The following is a 22,580-nucleotide window of genomic DNA, read 5'->3' as shown; positions in this document are numbered from 1 at the left end:
GAACAAGAGGAAGGAATCAGAACAGGGTGACAAGAAAGGGCCCATGAAGTAGGAGGAACTCGAGGAGAGGGTGACATCAGAAGCATTTCCAGAAAGGTGGGGAGGGCAGTGTCTGAACTGCCCCTGGACTAAGGGGAGCAGTGACTTGGGACAGCTGGAGGGGAAGTGGGGTCAAGAGTGGAGGTTTGTTTTTAAGAGAAGAAAGCGTAGCATGTTGGGGTGCTAACGCAAATGATCAAGTAAAAGGATGATGCACGAGACAGAGGGCCAACTGTCGCTGACAGGTGAGAGGTGACGGGATTGGACCCACAGTGTGAGGGACTTGACGCAAGACTGGTGGGCAGCACCTCTGGCCACACCTCCCCTGGGATGGGTTCTGTCAGGCATCACCGTTTGTCCACGTGGATGGCACGGCAGGGACCTGAGTTTGAATCCCAGCTCTTTCTGTGATCCAAGAACTCAACCAGCCTGCCTATTTACCATCTGAACAATGGGGTAATAACAGTCCCTACCTCCACAGGTCCTTGTGACCCGCTGGGCACTGTCAACGCCCAAAAAATGTAGACTTTTCGTATCAATGCTCTAGGCAGAAACACAGGAGTCATCCAGGCACCTGCCAGGCTGGCCTGGAAGGAACATGATGGAAGGGACCCTGTCTGACGGGGGGCTGGGGGATGTGTGGAAGAGACCCAGCAGGGGCCAGGAGCTGCTGAGACCCAGCAGGGGCCAGGAGCTGCTAGGCCCCAGCTTAACCAAACTCCCATCTCTGATGCTTCTTCCCACCCTTCGGCCCCAAACTGAATATGTCAGCCACAAGTCAGTCCGGGAGACCCAGGAGTGTGGATGGCTCAGTGAGCGCCCTCGGAATGACAACATCAGGCCACAGGAAAGGAGCAGATACCCCAACTCCCACCCATGCTGGCCTGTGGGCTCTGCCAGCCTGGACAAGTGCTCCTGGGGGCAGAAGCCATCCTCTTTCTCTGTCAGGGAGGCTGGAACCCTCTGAAGAAGAAGCCAGGGTGCAGTGGGGGGTCATGGGAAAGGCCCCAGTATCCTATATTCCGTCTACCGGGGACCAGGACCAGGGAGCCTGGTTCCCCTTCCCTGAGGGCTGAGGGGAAGATGCTGGAGCCCCTAGTTTCCGGTTACCCCCTTACACACTCACGAAAGGGCCCTGCTCAGAGGAGCGGGGTCAGGTTCATCTGTTCGTCCACCTGGCTTCAGCAAAGGCTGAGCCCACTATCTGCCTGCCCTGTTGACTCCTGACTACCTGTGAGGGACAGTGGGGGATCCAGTCCTTTGCCCTTGCCCCTGAAGAGGACCTGGCGGGTGGTCTCCACCCTGACCCTGGTCGTGCACGTGAGAGTGAGGGGTAGACGGTGGGCGGGGCGGAGGGAGGAGAGGGCTCCAGCCCCGCGCGCGTGGACCAGTGGGGGGGTGCGGGCTCGGCCTCGCCCGGCGCGCCCCCGCCACGGCCGGCGCGCGCTCCCGGGAGGCGGCAGCCGCAGCGGCAGCACCAGCAGCATCGGCAGCAGCCCTGGGCGACCTCGAGCGGGGCCGGCGGACGGACAGACCGACAGAGGGCGCCGGGGGCGCGCGGCCCGCCCGGGCCAGCCATGGAGGGAGCCTCGTTCGGCGCGGGTCGCGCGGGGGCCGCTCTGGACCCCGTGAGCTTCGCGCGGCGGCCTCAGACCCTGTTGCGGGTCGCGTCCTGGGTGAGTGGCCCCGGCCCCGGCCCCAGCCCTAGCCCTAGCCCCAGCCCCCGCCCCAGTACCCGATCCCGCCTCGCCTCCCTCGTCCCTCCCCGCTGCCCCTCGCCCCTCGCCCCTCGCCCCCATCCTCTCCTTGCCGGCCCCTCCCCCGCCGGCCGCAGGTTAGGGTGACGTCACCCGGCTGGGCGCGCCCACCTGCGGGCGGGGGAGGGGCTGGCGGCGACAGCCGGGGACCTTGAGAGGTCAGCGCCCGCCGCCCCCCATCCCCCAATTCCTCCTTAGGTGTAACTCAATCCCCTTGTTCAGCCATTGCTCTCTTTTTCCTGTTCTCACGACCTGGAAGCGGGCACAGGGGTGGAGCCGGGATTCGCGGAGGGGCTTGGGCACTCAGCCTCAGCGCGAGGAGGGGGCTACGGGAGCCGAAAGGATCAGGCAGAGCCTCCCCCTGCTTCTCACACACACACAGACTCCAGGCTCCTTCGAAGGGAGCTGGTCCTTTCCAGGCTCCCCAGTTGCAACTGTGAGTTGGGGGGATGCTCTGGGATCACCCTGGGTGGGGCAGCCGGAAGGGCCTCTGCACTGAGAGGGCTTCCTGGAGGTGGTGTGAGAGGGACAGATTTGGGGACAGCCTAGCCTACTGTACGGGGGCATCCCTAGGCCCAGTGCTCCTCCCACCCCTCCAGGCAGTGGAGATGGGAGGTGGGGTGCTGAGTTTGGGGTTTTGTCCAGCCGGTCGCGGCTGATACCGGCTGCACCTAGTCAGCCGTCCTTGACGAGGGTGGTGCACCAGCTTTCCTGGTGGAGTGACTGGCCAGCCCCGGGAGTAGGAACCCTACGTTCTTGAACGGTCCCAGCTCTGGTCCAACTTGTGGACCACTCTAGGGGGACATGTCCATGTCCTGCGCCTTGGTTTCCCTCCTCCCTCGGTCTCTAGGAACCTGGACAGGAAAGGAGAGAGAAAAAATTGAAACTGGAGGGTCATTTTTTAGAAATATAAGGCTGCCCAGAGCTAAAAGAGCAGCATCTGGTTTAAAATGACCGTGGTTCATCTCCTACCTGCCTTCCAGCCCTACCAGGCCCAGGGTGCTGACGTTTGACTGAACCCCAGAGGTCAGTGGTGTCACCTTTTGAGCCCAAACATGTATAGTCATGTGGGACCATCATCCTTTAAGTGCCCACCAAGTGCAGGACACTGGGTGGGCATTATTTTTCTTTCCCCAACACCCCATGAGCTTTGCCTGTTAATACAGTTGGCATGCTAGGAAACAGGGCTGCACATTTCCCAAATGCTGAGGGCGGGTTCCACACAGGGCCTGGCTGTGCCTCCACTGCCCCTCTACCCTCCAGCCCCTCTTTCCTGGCTCCACACCTCTTTACCCTAGCCCTACTGGCTCAATCCCGGGAATCACTGGTTCAGGTGAAGGCTCTTGTTGGTTCCCACACTCTAGCGTGGGCTGACACCACGGGCCCTGTGAGGTGTGAGGGCGCAGCTTGAATGTCAGCCTCAACTCTTAAAAGCCATGTGACCCTGGACAAGTCACTTCACCTGCTGGAGCCCCAATTTCCCCATCTGTGAAGGGAATAAGAACAGTGCCACATGTGGTTTTTTTGGGAGAATTCTTATGAGGGAACGCATGTAAAGTAGTAGTTGTAAGCACAGTGCTTGGGCATAGTAGAGTCTCACTAAATGGTACACGTTGTCTGTAATCACTAAATACCTGAAGGAGGTATGAAGGGAGGCGTGCCCGAAGACCACCCCCAGAGATGGGCCCTGTGCTGCAGAGGAACGCAGGGACAGGCCCGAGGGCACGGGCCTTCGCGGTGGGCAACAGGCCTCGGCTGGAAGAAGGGCCACCGCGGGGCGCTGAGCACTGCCCCCCGCCTTGCAGGTGTTCTCCATCGCCGTCTTTGGGCCCATTATCAACGAGGGCTACGTGAACTCCGACAGCGGCCCCGAGCTGCGCTGCGTCTTCAACGGGAACGCAGGCGCCTGCCGCTTCGGCGTCGCGCTCGGCCTCGGGGCCTTCCTCGCCTGTGCCGCCTTCCTACTGCTCGACGTGCGCTTCCAGCAGATCAGCAGCGTCCGCGACCGCCGCCGCGCGGTGCTGCTCGACCTGGGCTTCTCAGGTGGGCGTGGCCGGGTAGCGAGGGGCGGGGCCTGGCAGGTAAGGGGCTTCGCGAGGGGGCGGGGGCCGGTCCGGGAGGGGCGGGGCCAGGCCGGAGGGAGGGCGTTGTGATTGTCAGGTGAGTGGAGCGGGCCAGGAGCGGGCGGGTGGGGCTTGCTCTGGCCGCAGTGCGGCGCAGCCCAGCGATGGGCGGGGCCCTCATGCGGCTGGACGCCCCTTCCCAGCGTGGTTGGGCCGGGTGGGTGCTGCTTCTGCTGCCGCGCCTCCTGACCCACCCACCGGCCCGCTCGCTCATACAGGGCTCTGGTCCTTGCTGTGGTTCGTGGGCTTCTGCTTCCTCACCAACCAGTGGCAGCGCACGGCGCCCGGGCCGGGCACGACGCAAGCGGGAGACGCGGCGCGGGCCGCCATTGCCTTCAGCTTCTTCTCCATCCTCAGCTGGGTGAGTGTGGTCGGCTGGGCCAGGGGCGGGGCCGGCACAGGGTCGATCCTGGCTAACCCCAGGCTCCCCCTTAGGTGGCGCTCACCGTGAAGGCCCTGCAGCGGTTCCGCCTGGGTACCGACATGTCGCTCTTTGCCACCGAACAGCTGGGCGCCGGGGCGTGCCAGGCCTATCCCGGTTACCCAGTGGGCAGCGGCGTGGAGGGCACCGAGACTTACCAGAGCCCGCCCTTCACCGAGACCCTGGACACAAGCCCCAAAGGGTACCAGGTGCCTGCCTACTAGTGGCTGGCAGGCCTGGACCAGGGCTCGAAGGCCACCCCACCAATGCAGGGCCCAAAATCTCCTGGGACCTCCCTTGGGTCCTCCTGGCCCAGTGCCAGGGACAGAGGGGATGGCCACTATGGGCCATCTGGGGCCAAGAGAGGGTAGCCCCCAGGGTGCCTGGGCTGCCTCCGCAAGTTCCGCGTCCCCTTAGTCCCCGGCCCTGGGCCGGAGGTCCTGAGGAGGGGACAGCACAACCCTGGGTGTGTGTCCTCTAGCCTCTAGTGGACCAGCTTGGGCAGGTCCTCTCATGAGCCAGCCAACCTGGGGCTCATGTGTTCACTCTGGGGTCAGGGATCCTGTGGTCCTCCATGGCCAGGTGCAGGAGCTGCCTTTGCCCTCACCCCCACCCCTTGGCCTGGGGAACATGGCCACTGTTCCCCATCCTGTGTCCCTGTGGGTAGTGACGGTCCTTGCCCCTGTCGTGGTGGCTCACCTGTAGGGCCACGTGCTCTGTCTGGAGCCTCCCTCCATTCCCTCTCACAGGCTCAGAGTAGTCTGGCTCTGTCAATGTTGTGATTGTGATCAAGTCTTCAGGTTTCACCTCCTAGTCTCCCACAAGCAGCCCCTCTGTCTGTGGCCCCTGTTCCAGCCCCTACCTGCCTTGGCCCAGGCCCCTGCCCAGGTGTGGGCAGTTCTGGCCAGGAAGGCACAACATGCCTATAGGCCTGGGCACCAGCCCTTCAGTAAAACCTCCCTTGCCTAAGGGAGGCTTAGGACACCTGGGTGCCTGGCAAGACAAGCCCCTCACAGGAGAGTGGCCTAGAGGCTCCATCTGCCCACAGTGCCCCAGAGATGGCCATTCCGTGCAAGCCCCTTTATGTTGGCTTCCTGGACCAGTCCCTCAACTCCCCACCCTGCCCCCCATTTTAAGGCCCATCCCAAGGTTGGGGTTCCTCTGCATAGCTGACTACTCATGCATTGCTCAAAGCTGGCTTTTCACATTATGTCAATACCAAATGCCGTTGCCACGTTTCATTCTTACAGACGCCTCCCTCTGGAGTTGCAGTTGAGTGGCAACCCTGTACATTGTAGCATAGACTAATTATGTGTGGATATTTAAGTGAACATGTTTACAATTTTTGTATGTATGGATCTCTCCTTTCCTCTTCTGAAAGAACAATCTGTGATTGTGTATTTTCAGTGTCCCATGTTCTAACTGCAACTTCTTTACAATAAAGACTGTAAATGAGTTTACTGTGGCCCAGATGCTCTTGGAATCATTTCTACCCCTGCCCCTCCAGGTATCAGGGGTTTTGATCTGAAAGACACAGGGCTCAGAATCCAGGACAGTGCAGGGAGGCGGACGCCAGGCTGATACCCACATTCTGGGAGCCCCAGGTCCACAGCCCCCACCACACATCATGCTGGTCTAGAACTGGGCTGCTCAGAGCAGGCTCTCTGAAATGCTGGGGAAGACCCCTATCTCTTTTATCCTTTTTATAATACCAGGAGTACTAAGTATTTCTTCTTGTCGGAGCGTATCTTTAGTAGTTCTTTCATCAGTCTGTGGACGTAAACCTTGAGTCTTTGTATTACTCCCACGTTCTTTTTTTTTTTAAAGATTTTATTTATTTATTTTTTTCCCCCCAAAGCCCCAGTAGATAGTTGTATGTCATAGCTGCACATCCTTCTAGTTGCTGTATGTGGGACTCAGCTTCAGCATGGCCGGAGAAGCGGTGCCTTGGTGCACGCCTGGGATCCGAACCCCGGGCCACCAGCAGTGAAGCGCACGCACTTAACCGCTAAGCCACGGGGCCAGCCTGCTCCCACGTTCTTGAAAGACAGTTTTCCTTAGAACTTTGAAGGTATTTCTCTATTATCTTTTAGGGTCCTGTACTGCTGATGAGACTGGTGATCACAGTATGATTTGCAATCCTTTGTAGATGATCTGTCTTTTTTTTTTTGGTAATAATTTTAGGACTTTTTCCTCTTTAAGTCCTGTTGTGGGGGCTGGCCCCGTGGCATAGCGGTTAAGTGCATGCGCTGCACTGCTGGCAGCCAGGGTTCGGCTTACTGGCGCGCACCGACGTACCACTTGTCAGGCCATGCTGTGGCGGCATCCCACATAAAGTGGAGGTAGATGGGCACGGATGTTAGCTCAGGACCAGTCTTCCTCAGCAAAAAGAGGAGGATTGGCATCAATGTTAGCTCAGGGCTGATCTTCCTCACAAAAAAAAAAAAGTTCTGTTGTATCTAGATGTGGCTTTTTAAAAACTTATCCTGCTCAGTGCTTGTCTGTCTTTCTTCAGTGCTGGGAAAAGCAGTCTGAATTTCTCCACATGTCCCCCTGCTCTCACCACTTTCTGCTCCTGGGACCCCCATCAGGGGTACCATGCAGCTTCCAGATCCACATTCCACAGCCGACTCCCCTGATTTCCCCAGCTTGCTCTTGTTGACTTTTGAACCCATCTATTTGAATTTTTATCACACTTTTTCTTTCTAAGATTTCTAATTGGTTAATATATCTCCTCGTTGAGTGAAGCACAGTTAAGAACCATCTGTGCAGCTAGATGCTAGCTTTGCCACGTTCAAGCTTGGTCATCTTGGGATAGTCTTGTCTCTGCCTCAGGTTCCCCTTCTGTAAAAGGAGGAGAATAGTTCCTATCACATGGTGGGGGGTGAAGGTTAATGTTAACACGAGGAAAGACTCAGAGTAGCACTTGTCACACAGCAAGCGCTGTTTTAAGTGTTGCCTATTATTATGGTTCTTGCTTCTTTAGGAATAGCTATTTTCAGTGTCGTTAATGAGATATCCCATTTTCCAGATTACCGTTCTGTGGGGTTGGTTGTGCTCAGATCTGCAAAGAGGGAATCAGCTATGAAGGGCTTATTGTGTATGGTGAGGAATACAGGTGGCCTCTGTGCAGCCCGATGGAGGGTGAAGAGGGTGAAGACTCTCGTCTTCTAGTGGGCCCTGAGCACGGCCATCACCCAGGGACATGCTCCAGACCCAGCTGCAGGCAGGCAGGCAGGCAGCACCATCCAATCCTCAGCTTTGGGCATGCAGTGCCAAGGCAGCCGTGCAGCTCTGGCCTGGCCCCTTCATCACCATGGTTACCCTATTCTGCTTCTTCTAGAAAGACATCTGTTTCTTCTCATCTAAGGACATTTCATTTGCCTTATGTGGCTATGTCTATTTTGTCACGCGCTGCATAACGACGCTTCAGTCAACAACGGACTGCATAAACGACGGCGGTCCCATAAGATCAGCACCATAGAGCCTGGGTGTGTGGTGGGCTGAACCATCTAGGTTGTGTAAGCGCACTCTGTGATGTTCGCACAATGACGGAATCGCCTAACGACATGTCTCTTAGGATGTATTCCTGTCCTTAAGCGACATATGACTTATGATTTCAATGTGTGTTTGGTCTCCTCCCAAAATACTAGATCCAAATAATTAAACATAAATTATTTTCTTACAGTATTTCAGATATGCCCTCCAGTGTTTCTAAATTGTTCTTGTTGGAGTTTAGTAGCTCTTTCACCAGTCTATGGATGTAGACCATGAGTCTGTATGACTCCCACATTCTGGAAGGATAGTTTTACTTGGTGCACAAGCATAGCTCAAGCATGGCTGTGTCTATTCCTGGAAGGCTTGGGCAGTGCCAGACCTCCAGGGACCCGGGCCCACGGCTGGCTGCTGAAAAGCTTCCTGTGAGCAAAGCCCCACTGGCCAGCTCTCCTCACAGGCCTTCCTCCACCCTATTGCACACTGGCCAACCGCCGAGCTGTAGCGTCTGACAACTCTCAGAGTCCCCCTGGCTGCAGGGTGACCTCAGAAGGCAGAGAAGCTCAGAACACCAGCTCTGTGCATTACTGCAAAATAAATTTATTTGAAGATAAACTTATAAAAGGTCAGAGGGAATTTGAGATCCCAGATTCAGCTTGTATTGTAAAAAGATTCAACTTCAAGTAGCACAATTTCGTCTCTGCTTTTAATCCTGAACATTCTTGAATCACGAAACAGTCAACTGTTTACACAACACACTCAACATCTGACTCCAGCGCCAGTGGACCCACAGCTTCCAGCTTGAGGGCCGCGGTGCTACTGCCCTCAGGCTCAGGAGGTCCCGGATCAGGCCACTGGGGTCACTGGCTCTGACATCATGGACAGGTCCTGGCATCCTGGCCCATCCGTCCCCTGGCACCTTCCAAAAGCGTGAGAGTACAAACCAACACCGGCCCACTGCTGAGGCAGGGGTCTCTGCCCAGTTCCCAGGAGGAAACCAAATGGACTCCTGCATGACGGTATGCTGGCAGGGCAGGGTGGCCGGCCCAGGAGCCTGAGCAGGCGGCCTCACCAGGGCCTTACCTGGCTGCCTGGCAGCCCAGGAGGAGGAGGAAGGAGAAAGGAGGCTCATGGGTGTGGCAGCTTCTGCCCACACTGGCGGGAGCTACGTGAGGATCCTGGCAATGGCTTGTAGGGAGGGGAAGTCGTCGTCCCGGGCAGCGTGCAGCGCCTGGTGGCTGCTGACGTCGCCATGCGCGAGGACCTGCTGGCAGGTGGGGCACACGCAGCAGTCCAGGCCCGCCTGCCGGGTGCTGGTCTGCCACGCGCTCTTCTTGTTCTTCTTGGCCTTGGTGCCAGGAGGCCTCTCGCGGCCTTGGAAGTCTGTGTGTGCGGACAGCAGCTCCTGCTGCTTGATTGTGTCGGGCAGGAGCACCAGCAGCTCGTTGAAGATCTTCTGGAAGTTCTCCCCGAGCAGGTCCCGGCAGCTCTTGTAATACTGGGCTGCGGAGATCACACCCTGCCACCCAGAGCCAGACCCAGTCATACCTGGCCCAGGCCTGGGCCCCAACTGGCCAGCCTGGCCCCCCATACTCCTGCCCGCCTGACCTGTCTGAACTCCCCCGAGTGGCTCTTGAACTTGCTGAAGCGGGCCTCATCACTCTGCAGGAAGTCCTTGATGGACTGGATGAGCTGTAGGTTCCTCTCCCGGAAGTTCTCAGGGACCAGGTAGGCCCGTGGCGCAGGGATCAGCCTGGGTTTGGGGGTCGAGAGATGGGGAGGGGTGGCCCAAGGTGAAGGCACTCGCCCCCAGTCCCCAGGAGCGTGAGACCGGGTGGCCCACCCACACTTACGCTTTCGTGGTGGTGGTAGTACTGGGGACGCAGGCCGAGTGGGGGCTGGGCAGGAGGCCAGAGAAGCCAGGGGGCGGTTTGCTGATGGGAGGCACCAAACCTGGTGGAGGTGGTGGTGGAGTGCCCTTCAGGAGCACCACAGTGTTGAAGCCTGCACAGGTGGCATGGCAAGACTCAGAACGTGGCCCTCATTGGCTGCGCACAGCCAGGCCTCAGTCCCCTGCTTCCCACAGGTTGCCCAGCTCACCCGGGTCAGGTTCCGTTCCTAGGCCACACCTCCCTCTCAAAGCAGACCCAGTGCCTAATGATGCCAAAAGCCAGCACTCTCGCTGTGCTCCCTCGTGGCAAATCCTGGCCTAAGTCACCTCAAGTGCCCCCATCTTGAGGGGGCACTAGGATTGCCCTGTTTTATAGGCAGGAAAGGGACGCGGAGAGGTTAAGTGGCAGACTGAGGTCACACTGCTCACAGATGGTGGCACCTGCATCCAGACTTGGCCGCTAGGCTTCCGAGACAGCTGGAAACCACGGCAGAGGCTTACCTCTCCCTGCCTGCAGGCTTGTGACTGCCCCGCACCACACAACCTCGTGCTGTATTCCTCTCAGGCCCAGAGGCTCTAGCCTGAGTCTGCTACCCCAGCCCCTTCCCAGACACGCAAAAGCAGGCCTGAGCCAGGCACACGTACCTGGGGGAGGGGGCATCCTGGGTGGGCAGGGGCCGCTGAGCGTTGGGAAGTCTTCCTGGGGCGTGGGGCAGGGGAGGGGCCCCAGGGGCCGTGGAAGCCCAGGGGGTTCCTTGGGAGTGCTCCGAGCTGGGGCCGGCCCCTCTGTGTGTCCATTGACAATGACAGCAACTGGCCCCTCAGCTCTGCCGGTGGGGGCCGTGGGGGCCTGCTCAGCCCCAGGGGGCCCGTCTTTGTCAGGGGGCAGTGGCGGGGGTGACGTGGCACCTGGCTTCTCGGCGCCCGCTTTCTTCTTCTTGCCAGCCTTGGTGGAGGTCTGGGTGGAGGCCAGCGCCAGCAGGGAGGAGACGGCGACTGTTGTGGGCACGCTGCGTAGCTCCTGAGCAGTGCGGCCGGCACGGCTATCCTCCTCCCCATCCTCCTCCTCCTCCGTGGGGGGTGGCCCGCCCTTCTTGCCACCCTTGCTACCCTTCCCAGCCTTCCTGGGAGGCTGGCTGCCCCCACCAGCAGCCTGGGCCCCTAGAGTGGGATGTGCCACCTTCTTGCTACCGCTGCTGTTCCAAGCAGAGATGAGGCTGGTGGGGGCAGTGGTGGGCTTGGAGGCGGAGGACACCAGGGCAGGGAAGTCGTCCTCCTGGAAGGTGCTCTTGCCCCTGGAGGGAACAGGGTACGCCAGTGCCAGCCCCACAGGGCCCAGGGCTGCCATCACAGAACAAGAGGAGGGAGTGGAGGCGCAGAGACTGGGGAAGTCTTCATCCTTGAGCTCCGAAGTCGGGGGCGGGAGGGTGCTGAGCCCAGGGAGGGGAAAGGGGTCAGCAGCCTGCCAGGCTGGCCTGCCCCACACCCACCCTCCAGAGGAATCCCGCACCCTCACCCCAGTTCATGCATACGTGTACCTGGGAGGTGTGGCCCCTGTGGCCGGGCTGGTTGCTGAGAAGGCCTCTTGGCTTACAGGACCATTTGCCGAGGCTTCCTTGGGGCCTACAAGACACGAAAGGACCCTGTCAGGGCCGACCAACGTTGAGGGGTGGGAACACGCCCTTTGGGGTGACCAGGAGGGCTGCGGGTTCTTGTCGACCTCGAGGGTGGGGGACCTGCCAGTCCCGGGCACCTTGCTGGTCAGGAACCTGCCTCTCACCTCCCAGGCAGCTTCTAGGCCTGGGCAGAGCTGCCTGCAGACAGGGTATGCTCACCTGGGCCTTCACCTTGAGACCGAGGTGGGCGCCGGGGGCCACGGGGCTCCTCGGGCCCCCGTGCCCCTACCTCGTCCTTCTTGGGTCTGCTGCCCTCCTCTCGGTCCTCACTCCTACGTGCCTCCTGCTGCTGCTGCTGAGCAGCCACCGACGCCCGGATGGCAGCCGCCACTTCTCGGTCCTCTTCTTCCCTGGGAAGGGGAGGCCTTCAGGCTGGGCAAGGCCCAACACTATAGCAGTGTGCAGGGTGAGAGGCCCAGGAGGGTCCTTGCCCCTGGTAAGCCTGGACACCAGGAGGCTGCCAGGAGCCAGGTGTGGGGCCTGCAGAGCTGGTGCTGGCCCAGCCTCGCTGGTCAGGAGAGGGCACTGTGGAGGTAGCGGGACACGATGGCCTGCCAGCCTCAGGCTGTGGCTCCCTGGGCAGCACCTAGGCCCAGCGCTCTGGGAGAGCATCTGGGGTCTGCCCCCTGCCTGAGTGTGTGCCTGCTGCACCGGCGCTTCAGGGCACAACTTCTCTGAACCCCCAAGTGCCGTAGACCCCTCTCACCCACCCCAACCTGCAGGGTCCTGGTGTCGCTGGCTGAAACCAGAAGGAAGAGGAAACTTCTGCTCGCTGAGGGCACTGAGCAGACCCTGCTGTCGTGCCCAGGACACCAGATGCCAGAAGGCCAAAGTCCCCTGACCCATGCCTGTTCCCAGCCCAGCTGCCGGCCACTGCCACCGCCTCGGCTGGTGCCAAGAGAATGTCAGCAGCATACAAATCCTCCCACCTCTTGTACCTCCAGCTTCCTCGGCGGCTCTGCTGGGCTCCGCGACCGCTGGCCCGGCCCACGCGGCCCTGGCGGTTGTACCTGTCCACCTCCTCGTAGTCCTCGCCACTGACGACCCCTGCGGCCAGCACACAGCCTGTCACAGGCCCAGGTCAGACCAAGGCCAGTGCTCTGGCTTCGACAGCAGCAGTCGTGAGCCAAGGAGACGGGCTTAGTTACCTCACGGGGTCCACGCCAGCCCCAGGCCTGCACGGCCTGGGCACCAGGTCAGAGCAAGAAGTGGGCTGAGGGAGGGGCCCGGGCCGGTGGGACCACATAGAGCAGGCGCTCAGTAATGCTCCTGACCCAGGAACCAGCCAGAGCAAAGAGCGCCCTGTAGTCACATTGTGCTCCAGCGCTCGAGGCTCGTCTGATGGGCAAAGAGACACAGGCTCAACAGGTGTGTCTCTTGTCCCCACTGACGCGAGGGGTCGGATCAGACCTGGGTCTGAGCCTCCAGAGCAGAGCGCCACAACGTGAGCCTGGCAGGGGGAGCGCCAGCTGGAGGCCTTGCTCACCCTCGTTCCTGCGGGAGTGCCGTGGCGCGTAGCTGAACTGCAGGTCGATCTGGCGGTTCTGGCGGGCCTCGGCGCGGCTCCGGCTGTGGCAGGCTGTCCTGTGGGCCTTGAGGTCAATCTCGGTGCGGAAGGCATGGGTGAACTGCTCGGTGCTGCAGCGGCCCTCCTCACATAGGAAGTGCTTCTCCCGGAAGTGCTCGCGCAGGTAAGCGTAGTCGCTGGCGGGGGCCGAGTGTCATTAGGAGCCATCAGCCCCACAACCCCGGCTAGCAGCCTGTGCCCAGCCTGCTGTGGGTGTCCCGAGGGCCCACTGTGCCGCCTGCACCAACCTGTAGTAGTCCTGGGCCCCGTCCGAGTCACAGAAGTGGCAGAAGTAGTGGTCGCGGCGGAGGTGCTTGAGCAGCTCGTCATTGTCCAGGTAGCGCTCATCGCAGAACTTACAGAGCGGGTGCCCGCGGTGCGACGTGTCATCGGGGTCCCCCTGCATGCGGTGCCGCGCCAGGTCCTTGCGTGAATACCACTTGCGCTCATACGTGAAGATCTGCAGGGAATGAGGGGCTGGGCACAGAGTGGGCGCTCCCAGGCCTCCCAGCCCTTCCCACTGCCCAGCAATAGAAAAGGATCCCGAGGGCACCTGTTCTGCCCCAGAGGCCCCAGACACCAGGAGCGCCTCCCTGCCTAGGCTGTGTGCAGCCTGATTGCCACCCCCAGGGCTCTGTGAGGCAGAGAGCTGAGGGGACGCTTGGGGGCTCTGGGGGTGGGGTGCAGGCTATCCAGGGTCAGAGGCAGCACCAAGCCCCTCACAGCTGTTTGGCTGAGCAACCCCCATACCTCCCTCTTTACAGGGCCTGGCCACCATCTCCCTCTGCCCAGGGCTCTGCCTGGGTCCCCGAGAGCCGCAGGTGGGTGCTGTGGGGGTGGGACGCACCTTGAGGTGTTTGAGGCACAGCTTGCAGCAGAAGAGCTCGTGCTGCTTCCGCATGTGCTGCTCCAGGTCCCCAAAGAGACCGAAAGGTGGCAGCTCAGGGCAGCGTGGGCACTCGTGCTGCAGCAGCTGCCTGGGGAGACACCAAGAGCCCCCACAGGGACTCAGCATTGCCATCCAGAGCAAGCACTGGCGCCTCCTCATGGCCCCTGCAGACGTGGGAGCAGGAGCCAGGAGGACAGCACTCTCACCCATGCCCTCCATCGCTTCGACCACTGAGTCAGATGGTGCTGGGCCCAGGGCCACAGGATGGGGTGGGTCCACAATCCAGGAAACTAACCCTGTGTCAGGTGGACATGATGACTGAGGCCAGACAGGTGGCTAGGGTGAAAAGCCCAGGTTCTAACAGAGCTGAGGGGCCACCTCTCACCTGGAAGATGAGGACTACCCTCATGACACTGTACCCCTGTATGGGATTTTCCCGCTATGGGCCAAGAGCCTCACTTGCAGGAGCTTGCATGTTGTACCAGGAGTGCTTTCCCTGAATTCACCCCCTATGCCCCATCTCTATCACCACCCCAGGAGGGGTACTGTGAGCGTCCCCCGTTACAGGAGAGGAAACCGAGGACTGGAACCCAGCTCCCTGGCCCTGATGTTTGTGCCACACCAAGAGCCCCCACCCACCTGACAGTTGTGAGGAGCACAGGAGGTGATGTGGATGCACCCGTCCCCACCACAAAGTGCCCACAGATGCAGGCTGGCTGCAGACCCTCGGAATCCCAGGCTAAGGATTCCTCTCTCACCTGTACAAGGCAAACACTTTCCCGTCAGCAAAGTAGATGTCATACTTCTTCTCGTGCTGCAGCTGGTGGATGGGGATGGTGGCAAAGGCAGGAAGCTTCTTCCCAAAGACCACCTGGAACGGAAAGTGAGAGGGACTGGTGAGCAGGGCCATGGACGCCCACTGGAGGACGCTATCAGGCTGAGAAGAAAAGAAGGCATTCAGGGCCTGGGAGGCCCGAGGCAGGCCCCAGCAGGCAGCACCCTCTGCCACCCTGGGCCAGCCCAGGCTTCTTTACTGGCAGCCACCCACCAGGGGTTGCTGGGACAGAAATGCAACACCCGGCCTCACCACCAGGGGGTGGCTGACTCCCCACTCATCCACAGCCAAACCTGCACCAGCGGACGGACGGAAGCCACCCTGGGGGCAGTGACCCCCAGGGGCAGTGACAGGGACCAAGCGGCCCTGCAAACCAGTGCTTAATCACAGAGATGTTGAGCACAGGATGGCTTTCACAAGGAGAGGGGAGAGACACAGTCCAAGCAGCAGCTAAGGAAACAACAAACACTGACACGCCAGGACAAGTCAGGTGACCATGCGTCAAGGCCGGGCCACCCTCCGGCCACCCATGATGTTTCCATGATGCCACAGGAGAGGGGCTCCCCCACAGGACTCAGTCACGGCCTCCGGCCTTTCTCAGCCAGCTTCTTGCCTGTTAACCGGGCTGTCTGGGGGTGCCTGACGAGTTGGTGTGCCTCAGCAGGGGCTGGACTCGGAAACCTCTGAGCCTGGCTGTTCTCAGGGGTCTCCACCCTTCCAGGTAAGGCCTGCTGGGCCTGGGGCCTGCTCTGCCCCTCCACAAACCCCGGCACTGGACGATGACAGGCTCCTGCCCACAGGTTCAGGCCTCCCCTCTGAACCAGCAAGGGCACTGTGCCCTTGTCCTCCAGCCCTTCTCTATGGCCCCCACTCTCCTCCCTCAGATCAAGACCACACCGGCCCATCTCTGCCTCTCCTTTCCCCTTCCCGCTCCGCCACTGTCCTCCTAGCCTGGAGCTGGTCACTTGCCTCGGCTCAGAGCCCTCACCAGCATACCTGGGGGGACATCCTCACCTTGGGAAAGGTCATATCAAGGTCATCCCTGTTATGTTTAGGCTCGGCCAGGGAAGATGTCTGGGATCAGAATGGTCATGAAGTTGGGAAAGCGCAGGACTGTCCGGGGAGAGTGGGTGATCACACTGTCCCCCTGCAGCAGGGTGGTTCAAACTGGTTCCCTGGGCGGGGATCTGAGGGAGGAGCCGGAGAGCTCAGCCTCCAGTTCCGAGGACATGGTGGGGGAGAGCAGCTGACACCCAAGCCTGCTCCCACGGGAGCCCAGGGGAGGCATCAGGGTCCGGCCACACCCATCCTGGGGGCCCAGTGGGGGTGAGGAGCACCCCAACAGGTCTTTCTTCCCTTTGCTATCATGTCTGGTGAGGCTGGGCAGGATGAACATGGCCACCCACCACTGCCCCCTGCCACATGCTGAGCTCAGATGCGCGCCTCATCCCAGCTGCACTCCCATGACAGGTCTTCATAGGGGAGTCACGGCTCCACCTCCAAAGGGTCACTCTCCACACCCCCCACCCTCACTTTCTCCCCAGGCCTCACCGGCCTCTTCCCATGGAATCTGCCCTCCAAGGGCAAGCCCATGCCCAGCCCTGCCTTCCAACCACTCCCAAGGGTGCCTTTCCAGCCCAGACCCCAGTTCCTACTGCCTCCTGCCTGGGGATAGGTGCCCGCAGTGAAGGGTCGTGAGCCGCTGAGGAGGCTGCTGGAAGAGCATGGAGCACAGGTCCCTCATGGAACTAGCTGCCTGGACGTGGCACCCTAGCTCCGCTGAGCAACACAGGCAGCAGATCTGGGAGCCCCAGCATCTGCCTGCAAACGAACCTCCGAGGCTGCCAAAAAGCATCCGAGTCCAATAGACTGGGCGGTGGAACGACTTCCTTCCCCAGGGGAAACCTGTGCTGGGACACCACCATCACCACCACCAGCCCCGCTCAGGTGCCCTCCTTTCAAAGGTCTGCTCTGGTCCACCATGGGTGGTGTCTCCTCTGGCTGCAGGCACCCTTGCCGTGGACAGAGGTGGGGCATGGGTCTCAAGAACCAGCGCCTGGCTGCTGGGGTGGGGTGTGTGTCCCTCTTGAGCCGTCTGGTGGGGCAACCCAGGCTGGGCACACCTGAGCCAGGCCAGGAGAAGGAGGACACTGGGTTGGCTCAGGAAGGGCCTGGAACCACAGGAAGAGGCTTGGGAAAAAGGCTTAGAAAAGGAAAGTGGCCATGGGCATGCAGGCTCAAAGCTGGATTTGCTTGAGAATGAGGGTGAGCGGGTTTGGCGCCAGGGGGCTACCTGTCCCTCCCAGACAGGCCAAGACCAGGACTGGGCCCCCCAGGCCTGTACCAGAGGCCAGCGATGAGCAGATGATGGGATGACAGGGCAGCCTGTGTCCCGGACCCCAGCAGAGGGTGAGGCAAGTGGTAAGACCAAGTGGCTGGACCAAGATGAGGGTGTGATAGCCTGGCCAGGGACGGGCCGGAACCCACCAGGGATCCAACCAGTGTGGCCCGGGACCCACCTACCCTGGTGATCACCCTGATGGGACAGGGTCACGGGTCTGAGGACAGAGGCACAGGCCAGGCCTAGACACTGGAGGATGGCCCTTGTGGGCCAGCACAGGGAGGCACTCAGTCAAGGTGTAGGAACTAACCATCAAACGGAACTGGCCTGTTCCACACAGCATCTTAGCATGCTTTCCTCCCAATTTTTTACACATTCAGCCCCATAAGGGAAGGCAGAGCAGAGACAGTGTTCACAGACTGGGGGTCGCCGTGGGATTTTTGAGCAGGTATGGGACACAGGACGTACTCAGAGAACCGTGCAGGACTCAGCAGGGGAACAGGAAGGGCTAGGATGGAGCTGCAAGTCCAAGAGTCAGAGGGAAGCAGGATGAATGGAGACATGCACCATCTCCTCAAACTTCCCAGGACACCCTCCTGCTGCCCAGCAATGCGGGGCAGGCCTGAGAAGAAGGCCAGGCTTGGCCATGGGCACTCGACGTCAAACCACACCCCAGCTGGAACCTGCTGACAGCTCATGTCAACACCCCCTTGCCACAGAGCACTCGGAGGGTGTGGGCGCCACAATAAGAGAGAGGCCAGGGGGCCAGCCCCATGGCATAGCAGTTAAGTGCGCGCACTCCGCTGCTGGTGGCCCGGGGTTCACAGGTTCGGATCCCGGGCGTGCACCGACGCACTGCTTGTCAGGCCATGCTGTGGTGGCATCCCACATAAAGTGGAGGAAGATGGGCACGGGTGTTAGCTCAGGGCCAGTCTTCCTCAGCAAAAAGAGGAGGATTGGCATGGATGTTAGCTCAGGGCTGATCTTCCTCACCAAAAAAAAAAAAAAAAAAAAGAGGCCAGATAGTGACTATAGTAGCCATACACAGGGGTCTGCTCACTTTCTGAGTGAGACCTGCAGCACCCAGGGCTGGGGCCTCTGCAGCACCTTCCTTCCTGGAAGGAAGCTACAGGTGTGCTGGGAAACCTGGCCGTTCAAGAGTTATATCACGCCATGAAAAACTGACCGGCAAGGCAGGCTCTGGCAAAGCTGGGAGGTGCCATCTGAGTAAGCCACAGGCCCAAGGTTTTCCCGACTATTCGCACACCCCAGATCTCTCCCAGGTCCAGGTCTGTCTCTGTCCACCCCATTACAGACTAACAGCATCTCCAAGTGTCTTTTTTTCCAACACAGCACAGAGTAGGTGCCCACAGAGTGCTCATGGGATTACAGCATCTCCTTGGCTCCTTTAACATAAAGGTCTACTTTAAAAAATGAAAAAATCTATTCCTCAACAATGCCATTCCTGCATCACTTCTAGGAAGAAGAAAGTCAGATTCTCTAGCAGATGTCAGTCACCAGCCCAAGCTTTCCATGAACAAACCAGGGGAATTTCACAATGTTGGAAGCAAACAGATCTCAAAGCACCGCAAACCAAAGGAGCTCCAGCGAGGCCCTTCCAGCCAGCAGCTAGCGTTGCGGAGAGAGTGGGGGAAAGCTCCAGGCGCCCTCTGACCCCTCCAGGGCCTCCAAGTCTGGGACAGATCAGAAATGTTCCCCCTTCACTCTGGAGCTGAGCCCCCCAGTCAGAACCTGCAAGAAGGAGGAAAACTTCATAACACTTTTATCCCTACCTGCCAAGAATCCTGAGGAGACCTCAGTGGTTCTGCCTTCCCTCTGGTGGGCAGGTCCGAGTACCACGGCCACCCGATAGATGAAAACGCCAGTCTCAGAAGGAGTTTGCTCCGGGTCACCCAGGGGAGCCCAGAAACATAGCTGGGCTGGAAATGCCCAGTTTGACCCTCTGCTTCCAGGATAGATTGCCTCTGGACATGCCCCCCTGCCCTGTCTCCTTCAACCGAATGGAGACCTCTGAGGATTAAACTCCCAAAGACCAGCAGATTAAACTCCCAAAGACCAGCAGGTCGAGGAGTTCTTGTTCTGATCATGCCCCTTTCTATAGACCAGGAGGAATTCTCGGGATGCAGGAGGAAAGTCCCCAGGCTCTGCCCCCACAGGGACCGATCTCTCCTCCTCCCAGCTCCCCCACCTCCTGCTTCCCGGCTCCAGATGCCCCACAGTCTGCCCCACGGTCGGGACCCGACCCCGGGCGGCCCCGGCAGGCCTCTTTTTTGGAAGTGGGCGCCGCCAGGCCCGCAGCCGGACACCGGGAAGGCAAAGTCCCTTTCCGGCCGCCGGGTGCCCCGCCGCCCCGTGCCCGCCCCGGCGCCCCAAACGCGCGGCCCTGCCGGCACAGCGCACCTGGCGCAGTTCCTCGCGGCACACGGCGCAGTAGCGCTGCTCGCACAGCACCCGCATCTTGGTGGAGCAGCGGTAGCACACCGGGTGGTCGCAGCGGCCCAGCGCCGTAGCCTCCAGGTCGCCGCAGCACAGCACGCAGCTCCCTCCGCCCCGCTCGGGCGCCGCCGTCGCAGCCTCCAGGGCCGCGCGCCGCCCCTCCGTGCCCGCCGCCACCGCTGCCGCCGCCATGGTCCGGGCTCCGGCCCTCTCCCGGCCGGGGCGGCGCAGCGCGGCGCGGTGCGGCCTGGCTCCCGGCGGGTCCGCCCCTTCCGGGACTACGTCACCGCCCCGCCCAGCAACGGGCCCGCCTGGCGGAAGTGCACACTCGACTTCCGGCCCAGCGAGGTGCCGGCCAGAGCGGTGCTGCTGGCACGGGGCGCTCTAGCCGGAGCGGACAGCTCGGAGATCCGGTGCAGCCGGCTCGCTAGACTTGCCAGGTGGCCAGCTAGGGGTTCTCATCGCAACGGACCTTAGTCTCGGGCCGGCCGTCTCCTCCTGGGACTCCATCGCCGGGGTTCCATCGAGTCGGGTTGCCAGCCGGATAAAACACAAGACCCCCAGTTAAATTTGAATTTCAGAGGAACAACGAATAACAATTTAGTAAAAGTATGGCACATCAATATTTGGGGCATACTTACACTAAAACATTATTCGTTGTTCCTCTGAAATTCAAATTTAACTGGACAACCTGTATTTGTATTTGCTAAATATCACAACCACGTTAGGAACCCAAAATCTCTCTCCAGCCCAGACCTCTCTCTCTCATATTTGGAATACACGGGCCTAGTCACCAGGCAATGTCCCCCGCCACCACCAAATAAGAATTTTTCACAAATCCGTATCAGAAGAGACAACACATGGTAACATCCATCTTTGAGTCAGGAGCTACCTCCCCCAATCCTGATAGAATAGTCAGGCAGGGAACACGTCCTCTTCATGGCTGGACACACCCAGCTGAGCTCAGGGACTTGGCCCAGAGAAGCATCAGGGCAGGTTTGTTGAATGGATGGTGGTGAGTCCTGGAGCTTCAGGCCTCTGCAGGTGTGGGGAGCCTCGTCCCTACCTTTTGGGACCAGGCACATTCCATATATCTCTTCTGCCATCAAGGGAGGCCAGTACAAACTCGAACCCTTCTAGAAAAGAGGCAGTGTGTTGCAGGGGAATGAGCCTGGACTTTAGAATCAGACAGAAGTGGGCTCAAGTCAGACAGCAATGGACTTGAAACCCTAGTCCAGCCACTTATTTCTGGTGACCTTGGTCAGCTCACTGAGCACTTAGCTTCCTCATTTGCAGAACAGGGATCATCATACCATTAAACCTGGAGGAGGGGGCCGGCCTGGTGGTGCAGCAGTTAAGTGGGCATGCTCCACTTCCACAGCCCAGGGTCCGCAGGTTCGGATCCTGGGCACACACCAACGCACCGCTTGTCAAGCCATGCTGTGGCAGATGTCCCATATAAAATGGAGGAAGATGGGCATGGATGTTAGCCCAGGGCCAATCTTGCTCAGCAAAAAAAAAAAAAAAAAAAAACCTGGTGGACAGGCTGCATGCAGATGTCATCTCAGCCTCACAAAACCCCACTGAAAGGACAGTCAAGGAATAAAAGACTATTAATCCACAAGCACAAAGAGAACGAGAGGGGAGGAAGCAGCTGGTGAAAGATGTAAACAAATTTTGGAATGACAGAAGATGGAGGGTGACTCATTTTCCAAAGCATCCTTAAGACCTTTGGGAGAACCCTGAAGAGAAGTCTCACAGAACCAGAGGGCAGGCTGAGGCAGAGGACTGAAGACAGGAGTGCATGGAAGTCCATGCATCGAACTGAGGGGGCTGGGCCCTCCCCACCTGCCCTGATCCCTGTATCCAATCCACCCCCAACTTACCCTCAGTAGGAGACTGCAGGATTTTCCCCTGGAGAAACGACCAGCTCCAGAGAAAAGATCTTCCGACCCCATTTGGGAATGAAAAGCCATCCTGCTGCCCAGCCACCCTAGAGTGAAGCCCACTGCTCGGCAAGCCATGCCCCCACAAAAAGAGCATCCAGTCAGTGTTGTAGGGTCTCACTGACAAATGTGGACAGGCAGCCAAGTATCTCCAGGCTGATGAGGAAAGCCTGCCGCGGAAAAGACAGGGACCAAAACAAGCAGACCCGAGAGAGCAGAAGGAAACTTTAGAAAGAGCTGTATTTGATATTCACAGAAAAGATACTGCTTCCATGAAGTGAGAATAAGATGCCTTGAACAACAATAACAACCACAAAACAATGAGAACAATAAAGAGCTATTAGAAATTAAAAACATAACAAGCAAAAATTCAATAGCAAAATGGGAAGAGGAAGAAATCTCCCAGCAAGCAGGACAAAAAGACAAAGAGATAGAAAATAGAGAAAATAAGAAGATAGCAGTTTGAATCCAGAAGGTGCAATATCTAATAAAAAGGAATTTCAGAGAGTACAGAGAAAATTTCTGAGGAAATATGATTCCCATCCACAAATTCTATACCCAGAAAAACTTTCCATCAAACATAAAGCCATTGGCATAAAAAGGACACATTATTTAGTTCCCATGTCCCCATTCACATGAGGCTACCAGAGGGTTCCCTTCTCCAAAATTTTAGGGAGTACAAGTTGGAAGAAAACCAAGGATCCAGGAAACAGGGGATCCAGCCCAGACAAAACCCACACGAAAGTGTGGAATGATGCCTGTGCAGAGGCTTAGACAGTGGATATGCTAGAAAGTGGATGTCCAGATGGGAGCAGGAGGCCATCGGCTCCCGGAGGGAGATCTCTAGAGTAAATATGGAACTGACAGTGGGTGACCTCGTGTGGTTGAGAATCAGGAAAAGTTATTGCAAGGAGCTTGACATATCTCTTGGAGCATTCGGGGGAAAATAGCAAAATAAGTATACAGGCATACCTTGGAAATACTGAGAATTCAGTTCCAGACCACCACAATAAAGTGAATATCACAATAAAGCAAGTCACACAAATTTTTGGGTTTCCCGGTGCATATAAAAGTTATGTTTACACTAGACTGTGGTCTATTAAGTGTACAATAGCAGTGTCTTTAAAAAATAACGTACATACC

General features: G+C 58.8%; 2 protein-coding genes across 3 annotated transcripts; one reads left to right on the top strand and one right to left on the bottom strand.

Annotated features, from left to right (window-relative positions):
• The first annotated feature begins 1,509 nt into the window (after positions 1-1,509).
• On the top strand, positions 1,510-5,805 carry SYNGR3 (synaptogyrin 3). The gene is made up of 4 exons (XM_058570341.1): positions 1,510-1,715; positions 3,602-3,839; positions 4,138-4,280; positions 4,355-5,805. Exons 1-4 carry the CDS (start codon positions 1,617-1,619, stop codon positions 4,562-4,564), a joined length of 690 nt encoding a protein of 229 aa, XP_058426324.1. The 5' UTR covers positions 1,510-1,616; the 3' UTR covers positions 4,565-5,805.
• Positions 5,806-8,415: 2,610 nt separating this feature from the next.
• ZNF598 (zinc finger protein 598, E3 ubiquitin ligase) lies at positions 8,416-19,700 on the bottom strand. 2 transcript variants are annotated; one of them, XM_058570334.1, is made up of 12 exons: positions 19,456-19,700; positions 14,617-14,729; positions 13,817-13,946; positions 13,218-13,429; positions 12,889-13,106; positions 12,332-12,449; positions 11,562-11,752; positions 11,265-11,349; positions 10,372-11,156; positions 9,689-9,839; positions 9,444-9,588; positions 8,416-9,354 (listed from the first exon to the last, which is right to left on the bottom strand). In XM_058570334.1, the coding sequence occupies exons 1-12, from the start codon at positions 19,681-19,683 to the stop codon at positions 9,001-9,003; spliced, it is 2,730 nt and encodes a 909-aa protein (XP_058426317.1). In that variant the 5' UTR covers positions 19,684-19,700; the 3' UTR covers positions 8,416-9,000. The 2 variants fall into 2 exon arrangements, with proteins under 2 accessions (XP_058426317.1, XP_058426318.1); XM_058570335.1 differs by having other exon boundaries at positions 12,341-12,449.
• Between the last annotated feature and the right edge of the window lie 2,880 nt (positions 19,701-22,580).

Source organism: Diceros bicornis, chromosome 26, assembly GCF_020826845.1.
Source record: "Diceros bicornis minor isolate mBicDic1 chromosome 26, mDicBic1.mat.cur, whole genome shotgun sequence".
NCBI classification, from domain to species: Eukaryota; Metazoa; Chordata; class Mammalia; order Perissodactyla; family Rhinocerotidae; genus Diceros; species Diceros bicornis.
This window is presented reverse-complemented; position numbering and strand designations above follow the sequence as displayed.

Bases quoted from the DNA above. Each gene is read 5' to 3' on its own strand.
- SYNGR3 (XM_058570341.1), top strand. From the start codon at position 1,617: ATGGAGGGAGCCTCGTTCGGCGCGGGTCGCGCGGGGGCCGCTCTGGAC. The intron at 3,840-4,137 runs GTGGGCGTGGCC...TCGCTCATACAG, and splicing joins GCTCGACCTGGGCTTCTCAG to GGCTCTGGTCCTTGCTGTGG. The intron at 4,281-4,354 runs GTGAGTGTGGTC...GCTCCCCCTTAG, and splicing joins TCTTCTCCATCCTCAGCTGG to GTGGCGCTCACCGTGAAGGC.
- ZNF598 (XM_058570334.1), bottom strand. From the start codon at position 19,683: ATGGCGGCGGCAGCGGTGGCGGCGGGCACGGAGGGGCGGCGCGCGGCC. The intron at 12,450-12,888 runs GTGAGCAAGGCC...TGCTGGCCGCAG, and splicing joins GCACTCCCGCAGGAACGAGG to GGGTCGTCAGTGGCGAGGAC. The intron at 9,355-9,443 runs GTCAGGCGGGCA...TCTGGGTGGCAG, and splicing joins ACTCGGGGGAGTTCAGACAG to GGTGTGATCTCCGCAGCCCA.